The sequence below is a fragment of the Culex pipiens genome, chromosome 1, assembly GCF_016801865.2.
Source record: "Culex pipiens pallens isolate TS chromosome 1, TS_CPP_V2, whole genome shotgun sequence".
Lineage (NCBI taxonomy): Eukaryota > Metazoa > Arthropoda > Insecta > Diptera > Culicidae > Culex > Culex pipiens.
The window spans coordinates 114,796,225-114,805,952 of record NC_068937.1 but is presented as its reverse complement, the minus strand read 5'-3'; the positions used below and the strand labels follow the sequence as shown (position 1 = coordinate 114,805,952).

At 38.7% G+C, this 9,728-nt stretch overlaps 1 protein-coding gene across 1 annotated transcript; it reads right to left on the bottom strand.

Moving 5' to 3' along the window:
* Positions 1–3,383: 3,383 nt before the first annotated feature.
* Positions 3,384–9,353, bottom strand: LOC120417081 (CLIP domain-containing serine protease B4-like). Its single transcript, XM_039579052.2, has 4 exons — positions 9,194–9,353; positions 8,900–9,134; positions 8,550–8,734; positions 3,384–3,842 (listed from the first exon to the last, which is right to left on the bottom strand). Exons 1-4 carry the CDS (start codon positions 9,258–9,260, stop codon positions 3,445–3,447), a joined length of 885 nt encoding a protein of 294 aa, XP_039434986.1. The 5' UTR covers positions 9,261–9,353; the 3' UTR covers positions 3,384–3,444.
* Between the last annotated feature and the right edge of the window lie 375 nt (positions 9,354–9,728).

The window sequence follows — 9,728 nt, the reverse complement described above, 5'->3', positions numbered from 1 at the left end:
ATAGATCTTAACTCTAGGGAGTCCTTGGATGACCATGTACATCCCATTACATTCATATAGTAGTCTACCATATCCACTGGTGCTATACGCACATGATCCGGGGTCAAAATCCGACGACCTCTTGCTTGTTACGGCGGTAGACTCGTAGATCTTAACTCCAGGGAGTCCTTGGATGACCATGGACATCCCATTACATTCATATAGTAGTCTACCATATCCACTGATGCTATACGCACATAATCCGTGGTCAAAATCCGACGACCTCTTGCTTGTTACGGCGGTAGACTCATAGATCTTAACTCCAGGGAGTCCTTGGATGACCATGTACATCCCATTACATTCATATAGTAGTCTACCATATCCACTGGTGCTATACGCACATGATCCGGGGTCAAAATCCGACGACCTCTTGCTTGTTACGGCGGTAGACTCATAGATCTTAACTCCAGGGAGTCCTTGGATGACCATGGACATCCCGAAGTACCCATAGACCTTTGAGAAACATAAAATTTTAGTAAACAAATATATTTAAAAAAAAGGTTTTTCAAATATTTTAATTTTAAACTTTTAATATTTATTTTTATAATCGTACAAAAAATGCTAGCTGTGGACCCCCCGAACTTGACAACTTTTTTATACATTTGTATTGGTTGTTTCCGTTGTGCTTAAAGGAAATGGCTATGCACCAGGCGCCTCCATATTTTTGTAGATGGCTCATATAGTTGGGAGGAGACGCAAGTTTTTTTTTAAATTGTTCGAATTTTTTATGTTAAAAAATTTACCAGCTTCTCGTCAGTCCGCGTGGACATAAAATCAAATTCTGTCGATTGCATCGGATTTGGGGATGCCTTTTCTCTGAGGAACCGATGAGATATCGTCAATCCCTTGACACAAGTTTTGTTTTGTCGAGTAGTGTTCGAATTTTTTATGTTAAAAAATTTACCAGCTTCTCGTCAGTCCGCGTGGACATAAAATCAAATTCTGTCGATTGCATCGGATTTGGGGATGCCTTTTCTCTGAGGAACCGATGAGATATCGTCAATCCCTTGACACAAGTTTTGTTTTGTCGAGTAGTGTAATTGTGGGAGGCACAATAACATCCCACAATTATACCTGAATTTAACTGATATTTTTACAAAAAAAGTTATCAAACCATGTATAAAACATCACTAAGCTTGAGTTTCATTGGTTTTAGTGTGTGAAGTCATTATTTGGTAATAAATATGTACTCCTGGAGAGATCCAAAGTTTGTTTACATTCGTAAGAAAAAAGTGTTCCGAATTTGTGGATTTCAAGGGCCAGAGTAATTCTTCAAAAACTTCATATAAAAGTTAAAATTTGCAGATGTTCGATACAGCATTCGAAAGATCGCAAGAAAAGCTTTCAAATGAGTGTAAAAGCGAATCTTTAAGTTCAATTTTCGATTTGCTATGATTTTTTGAACATTGGCCGATCTGGAAACCGTTCCGAATATGTGGGATGACTGTACTTTATTTTCTTTTTTTAGGGTGAATTAAACGGTTCTATAGAACATATTTAAAATTTATTGGTTCAAATTTGCAATCTACGTATTTCAACTAATTATTTGACCCCACTAAGTGGCATTTATTGTCGTTCGATCACACATACCTCTTCGAGTCGTGCTGGCCGACATTGATAAGCACGGTACTAATAAATCAAAGATCACAGGATCGATTCCCATAGACGCCATTTTTGTTGTTATTTCCTGTGAATGAATCTGAAAGTGATTCAAAGATTTCCGCTGCCTCGTGAAACACTTAATTGGCATTTAAAATGCCATAGAACAACCCTTATCAAAGTTTATTGTGATGTGGACAAGGATTTCTCCTCTTTCTCCTTTTGTCTCTGCACCAAATTCCCGCTCGACTTAAGACTAAATCAAGTTACCACTTTGAGTGTCCATCGGCTGTGTTGCCATCTTAATTAAAAACCGTCGTAAAACAAAGCAAGCCAAAGAAGAAAAGAATGTCCCCGGCGAGATAAGAGCCCCGCGGGAAGACGACGACGACGACCGGCACCTAATCGTATCGTCCATTAGGCGCGCTGCCTGGCCACACGGCAGCTGATGTGGCGACGAGACCCCGAAAATTACGACCATCACGGAACCGGGCCGCAAACTAGCGACAAAAGCTGCCAAATTAGCACCCATGTTTGCGGGCGCGGGTTCGTCGCTTTGACAGTCACGGAATCTCTCGCCAAGACGGGGGGTTCGTGTCCTGGAAACGTCCGCTAATCGCCCCAGAGCCTCGTTTGTCAATTTGAGGGAGAAAAGCTGGTGCTTCCTCCTGGACTAGATTAGCACCTTTTATTTTGAAACAAAGTAGGCGTTCCACATTCCAACCGACACGGACCAATTTGTTCGAGTTCAAGGTTTACGCCAAGGCTCCTTGGATGGTATGACAATTAGTGAGGTATCGTGGCGTGCAAAAAAAAACAAGTGCACGATCCCCGCAGGTGGGTCAACCCAACACGGTAGCCGTAATTTACGGTGGAATTCTTCATGTTTGTGTCCTTTTCACTTCGCGTCCAACGCGGCGGCGGCTGCGGCTTCCAGCCAAGAGGCCAAAACCCGCCGCCCCGGTTGACACTAATACGGTGCTCATCATGTGATTGCGGGATTTTTGGGCTGCCTCTTGTTTGAAATTTTGCCGCTAATAAGTCGCGTTCTCGGAACCTGATCTCGAGCGGGGTTGGGCGGAGGCTGGCTGTGGCAGTGAAAATGACGATGATGATCATAATCGGATTTGTCATATTCTGGAGGCGGTACTGCCGACTACCTGTTCACCTTATTGCCCAATTTGAATTTTGGAAAAAGAATTAATCGAAATTTTCCCTATTTTTTAATCATTTGTAAAATTTGATGATTTACTCGAAAAACATATTTTGAAAACATTATCGAGAAATTAAAAGTGAGAGTGAGTTAAACTTTTGAGTTTTTGAGTTTGACCCCGGAATGGCTCCTCGCCTGCACTATCCAAGTCTCCCACCAAGAGTCTGCGTTTCAAAATGCGTTCTTCCCCAACCAGCCAGCCAGCCAACTACTTACGGCGACTTTCGACTTCTGCGTCCCCATCGTCTTCGGCTGGCCTTCGTCGCCGCGGACAACTCAATTCGGCGGACGGAATCTCGTTCTGGAATGAAGAACCGGTTTTCCGGCCTCCACCGTCTGTTGATGCTGCTGCTGTTGTTGGCTAATGGTACTACAAGTTCACGACGACGGCGATGACGATTTTATTTTTATTTTTTGAAAGTTTTTCTTGTCGTCTGGCCCCACACCACTCGTTTGGTCGTCGTCCCGAGGTTTCGGTTCTATTCTCGACCGATCCAGAAACGGAAAGAAATGTCATCGACACAATCACTAATTTTACCGTTTTCAGCGGAGTTCTTTATTGAAATGTCAAAGAAAAAAAGATGTTAAAATTCTCAATTCTCAGCCTCGGTGCTGTTCTTGACCGTGTCGTGGATCCACTTGATGTACCGCGGGATGTCGACGTACACGTACGGAGTGCCCGGTTCGGCGTCCAGCAGTCCAATCGACAGCATGGCCACCTGGTAGAACCGGTCGTGGTACTCGACTTCCAGAGCGGACCCGGCACCGCCGACCATCTCGATGATCTGGTTGGTGTAACTTCCGGCGCAGATTTGGCCCTCGTTCAGGTCGATCTTGTGTCCGATCTGGGCCCGGCAAGCTGCCAGTTCGACGTACCGCATCCAGTACTGCTGGGGCCGCGGTTTGCTCGTCCACAATGTGTTGTACACGAACGGCAGGTTGACCTTGCCCACATCGAACTTGAGCAACGGGAGACAGATTGGTTTGATTGCTGAAAGGGTGGGAAATAATTCATGTGATTTATGGTGAGCAGTTAATTATAGGGCATTATCATGGTACAGTCGACTCTCTGGTTGTCAATATCCAAGGGACCGTCGAGGAAGAGAATCATCAGTTTACAGAACGATGCAAAATGAAGACTCGATTGAAATTTGTTTTTTCTTGCTGACCAGCTATAGGAAAAAATCATGGCAACGTCCAGCAAACAAAAACAAATAAATGTCAAACACCCTTCAAAGCTTCGTTTCTCAAAGAAAAATGTCTATGCAAGCCATGAGAAAGTAAAATTATTGACAACCGGAATAGATATTTAAAGCAAATAGAATTCAAGGGACCGTCGAGGAAAAGATCCTTCAAGCAAGAGAAAATATCGAGGAATAAAGACAATCGAAGTATGCAGTTTGAAGGGACTGAAGAATTCATCGGTACATGGAGTATTATTGATATCGAGAAGATCGACAGCCAGAGAGTCGACTGTAATATACAAAATCCAAATCCCAAATTCAGAAGTTTCGGAAGACTTTTCTCTCAGATATGTATTACATGAATTTGGATTTCTTCAGAATGCATATTTTCAACCAAAAAAAAAACTATCAAATGCTTTAACCCATGAACCCAAGCATAGTTATGGTTTTGTGAAGTTTGTGATATTTTATTATATATTTTTTCTTGTTAAATCATCAGTTTAATGCAGCTGTTAAAAAATGTGGTAAACTCTTAAATCAATTTTTAAAAACTTCGCTCCCTTCATGACAGTAAAGCTTGTTCCAAAGGGACCACAGTTGATTCATCGAAAAAATGTTGTCTTGTCAATTTTTTTTTTTGCATTAAAATGACAAAAAGTGATCAGTTAAAATTTATACTGGACCCTATTGTAGACTTTTCAAAAAAAATAGGTACACAGAAAAAATACCATTTTTGACTTCCTCACCTTACTGAGGAAAGGCTATAAAATCACTCGAAAAACGAAATTCTTAATTTGACCTCCTAGACCCACCTTCATGTATACATATCGACACAGAACCAAATTTTGAGCAAATGTCTGTGTGTGTGGTGGGATGTTGATCAAAAAAACTTGCACTGAGTTATCTCGGCACTGGCTGACCCGATGGACCGTTTTGGCCTCATTTGATCCGTACTGGGGTCCCATAAGTCGCTATTGAAAATGAAAAGTACTTCAAAATTTATGCTTAAAAAAACGATTTTAACAAAAGTCCGGAAGATTGTAAAAAGGGTGGTTTTTGTAAGAAACCTCGTCATGTGATACATTTTTAGACAGGTATTCGAAAGACCTTTTCAACGAACTCAAAAGGTTGAAGATCTGACAACCCTATCAAAAGTTATAAGCACTTAAGTGTTATTTTTGAACTTGTTGGAGGCCGGATCTCAGATATTTTGACAAAAACGTTGTCCGAATCTATCATGCGACCTGTCGTTGGATAGGTAATCAAAAGACCTTTCCAACGAGTTCAGTAGATTGAAGATTTGACAACCCTATCAAAAGTTATAAGCACTTAAGTGTTATTTATGAACATTTTGGAGGCCGGATCTCAGATATTACCTAGCATTACACTCTTAATGTGAGGAAGGCACCAACCACCTAATGGTGGATTAAGTAACGTTTTTTATTTATATTTTCATGACTAAAAGGTGAATTCTTTAAACATGTATCTTTGAATTTGTTTGTATATGTTTTAGGGGACTAAAAAGTACATCGTTTGAGCCATAAACGTGATGGTAAAAAAGCTGGTTTAGGAGATATAATTGTCCAATTTCCCGTCCAGGCAAAAAAAAACTCCCGGGAATTCCCGGCAAAAAAAATATTTGCCGTTTACCGAGAAATTTGTAAATTTACCGAAATACAAACGGAAATATACTTTTCCTACCTTTTTGGCACCAATGTTATGAAATCATGCAAAAAATAATAATTAAAGAACTTAATTTGATTATAATATAATTTATTTCAATCTACGGTTCATATTGAACTTATCAGCTTGTCTATAAATTTCATGTCAAAATTGGAATGAATATTTCCTATTATATTTTCGACTACCTATACCAACGATTTTTTTTTTTGTTATATCAATTGAAAATAAGATATTCACCACTTTTGTTTACCTTGACCAATTTGGACGAAAATTTGATTAAATTTTTCAAAAAGAATTGTTCAAGAAGAATTTGTTTAAAAGTATTCTAGAAATAACTGTTTGACATTATAAATTTTCAATATGAAAAAAATATCGTTTAATTTCAACCACTTTTACACCATGAAAATTATTTTAATGTTATTAATTTATTAGGCCATATAACCATATAACTAAAATCATACCATAAATGGGACCATGAAAAATCATTAAAAAACAACTTCATAAGAAATTTACCCAAACAATGCAATCATATTTCAAAAACTCGCTTCAAATATTGTAAAACTTTGAGTTTGGATTCTTAAAATAATGTTTCAAGTTAAATAGAAAATAGATTTTTAGGGCAATTCCATGATTATCTATTTATTCACAAGTTGGAAATACTTGTTCTGAAATAAGAAATTTGCCATGAAAAACATTATTCCTGCATGATATTTTTTTCATTTCATCGTCACTGATCACTGAAACAAATTTAAAAGCAATTTCACGTTTAGAGCATAGATTTTCACTGTTCAAAAACTTTGATTAAAAAAATACTTCTCAACAAAAAATACTAATATTTTTTTTTTTGATTTGGTACGATTTGAAGACAGCATAAAAATAAGAAAATTTATAATATTTTCTCAAGGTTGCATGATTTTTTAAAAGCATTCAAGCCATTAATTGATCCTCACACTCATTTTGGACATTAAAGTTGCTGTTCTATACAATTCTGTTGCAAAATATTAATCAAAATAATTTTCGTTAAAATTTCGAATTTCCCGTGAAATTTGTTGAAAATCTCCCGTTTCCCGGGAATTTTGTAACCCCGGGAAATTGGACGCTCTAGACTGGAGTGAACGAGGAAGGTCGATCTCTAAGAACGACTCCGTTCCCAGCGACTGCTTTTGAAGAAGAAGTCGGAAGGGAAAGAATCTGATTCTTCTCCCGAGAAGACGAATGTACCGCGATCAGTACGAGTCACCCAAGAACAAGCAAAATTTGTGAGGAATAAGTGATTTGACGAGCTTTTTAGTATCGCACCTGTTGTTTGATTTTGATACTCAAAATTTAAATAAATATAGCTACACTAGGGTGCCCAGAATATGGGACTTTTCCTCAAAACCTCGCTCCACAAGCTGAATATTGTTCCTTGAGCTAAATATGAGCAAAATCGATTAACATTTACCCATTGGTACTGAAAGGTGAAGTTTGTATGCGAAAAAAATCGAAAAAAAATGTATGGAAAACCCAATTTCGTTACAGTTTGGCCTGCACGGTGCGCTACTTCCATCAAAATACTCCCAAAAGTGAGATTCTTATTGAAAATTTAATAATCTACAACTTTGTAGAACATACAAAAGCTGTAAAACTCGATCCTGAAAAGTTATTAGCGATTTAAAAAAGTCATCTTCTCTTCTATATATATAAAAAAATTCGATGGTTTTGTTCGAACGCGAATCAGTTCAGTAAGGAGCGTCGTATCGAGGTGCTCTTTGTTGCGTTGGGTTCGTATAAGAGCAATTCCAGCTCAAATCAGGAATTTTTCTGATACTTTTGTACCCGACCCTCTCCGATTTCAATGAAACTTTTTAGACATGTTATCCCAGGCCTATATTAGCCATTTTTGTGTATATGGAGCCAATAGTACTCGAAAATAACATTTGAGAAGGGCGTAAGGTATTTAAATATTTTTGTATTTTGCAATTTAAAAATTACTGTATCTCGAAGCCATTGCGTCGTATCTAAAAGTGGTCAAAGACAAACTTGTAGGAAATTGGACGGGCTTTCTGAAAAAAATACACTGAAACAAAAATACACGCCACTTCTATGATATTTTTTGATTTTTAGGTCTAAAACTTAAATTTAAAGGTGTTGTCACGATTTTTTTTCGTTCAAAATTTTTGAGGAAATAGCCTAAGATGTTACAAAATGACTCACGTAAAATGCAGGATGGTATGTCTCTCCTAAAAAAATACAAAAATCATTTACTAAAACTGTTTTTTTGAAAAGTGGTCTAAACGTCAAAATTTTAAAAACCCCATAGTGGGAATCGATTCCCCAGACAATTTTACATAAAAGTCTCTATATTGACCATTGTCCTATGTCCAATCCTTGGGAAGATACAGCGGTTTTAAAAATAAAAATGATGAAAAAAAGGGTTTTTTTGTGGTTTTTGGCAATTTCTATATGACAGACTTGGTTTTTCAGTCTCGTAAATATTTTTACCGGAAAGCTCGTCCAATTTCCCATAAGTTTGCCCCTGACAGCAACTTCCCCTACATCTGAAATTCGTAGAAAAAAAAACCAAGAAACTTCAAAAGTCAGGCTCTTCGTTGAAAAGAACAGCTTAAAATCTAATCCTTATCATTTTGATCAACTTATATTTTCAAGTTTGTTGCTTGGCCCATTTTATTATTTAAATTTTGATTCCATGTTTTAACTTATTGTCCAAGCAAAAAAAAAAATAACATAATGAAAAATAATAACAGAATGCTTCGAAAAATACTTGTTGTTTTGTGTTGGTGGTATTAACTTTATAAAAATTAAATCAAGTTAACGAAAATGGTACTCACAATCACTTAGCGCCACCTCCCGGTCCAGCTGCACAATGGCAATGTCATTCTCGAAGCTATCCTGATTGTAACCCTGGTGGGAAAACACCTGCTGAACACGCCTCCGCACTGTTGCATCGGAACACTTTGTTTCCTCGCAATCCTGGTCGGTTCCCAAATCGTACTCGCCCAGACTGACCTCGGATCTAAAACCGAAAAAATATATTCATGAACTGCTATTGCAAGCAGACTATACACTGCGCGCTTATCAGGCACCTTTGCGACCTTTCGCTGATTGTCCGAATTCGACAAAACCCAGAGTTGCAAAGGATTTGAAGCTGAAACGCTCCGAATTTGAACTAATTACTTACTCGTTTGGCACCATATTGCTAGCGCAAACGGCCGTCGTCAGGACGTGGCTCGTCGTGATGAGCGTTCCATGGCAAAAGTGGACCGCATCTTCCGGGTAGTAAAACAGTGCCAGCCAGGGGGTTTCCTGTAGCCGTGACTCCGGAGGCCGAACACGATCCATGAAGACCGTATCGCCACAATTCTTGTTCAACACATCGCTCAACTCTAGCTGAGCCTTGTCGGGAAAGTGGAAATCTGGAAACAACAACATTTACTTTTTGGGCAATTTATCATGGTTTAAATGAGATTCTTACCACCAGCAAGGACCAACGAAACGATCAACAACAAAATAACACCAACTTGACCAACCGAATTGGCCATTTTACAACCGAAACAATCCCAAAACCTCCAGTCAAACCTACCAACTGATCCCAACTAAAGCAGTAGCAGGTTTGGACGGGACACACGATCTCTATTCTTATCAACTCCGAGCGGTGTTTTGTTCTGACCCGAAGTCCATGTGTGTGTGCGCGGGAATTCCCTGTTGGAAGGTTGATAATAAATTCGACTTAGGGTGGTCCTAAGTCCTATTAAATATGTTTGTATTTTCCTGTATGAGTTCTCAGAATCAAATGAGCCAACACACAAGAACCCTTTGAAAACGCTCACTTGGATCAACCGACGTCGGGGTGCTCTATTGCGTTTACGCGATCATCACCTAGGTAATTTATTTATTTTCTCGCGTTCTGTAAAGTATTTATGTTATTCACTGTTTGGTACAGTTCGTTGCGTTTAAAAGGTATCATTAGATTTGGCAGCCTAAACTGTGAGCAACTCTCCCAAGTATAA

Excerpts from the sequence above, each read along its gene's own strand:
- LOC120417081 (XM_039579052.2), bottom strand. The coding sequence starts at position 9,260 with ATGGCCAATTCGGTTGGTCAAGTTGGTGTTATTTTGTTGTTGATCGTT. Across the intron at positions 9,135-9,193 it reads TTCGTTGGTCCTTGCTGGTG|ATTTCCACTTTCCCGACAAG; the intron begins GTAAGAATCTCA and ends TGTTGTTTCCAG. Across the intron at positions 3,843-8,549 it reads GGAGGTGGCGCTAAGTGATT|CAATCAAACCAATCTGTCTC; the intron begins GTGAGTACCATT and ends CCACCCTTTCAG.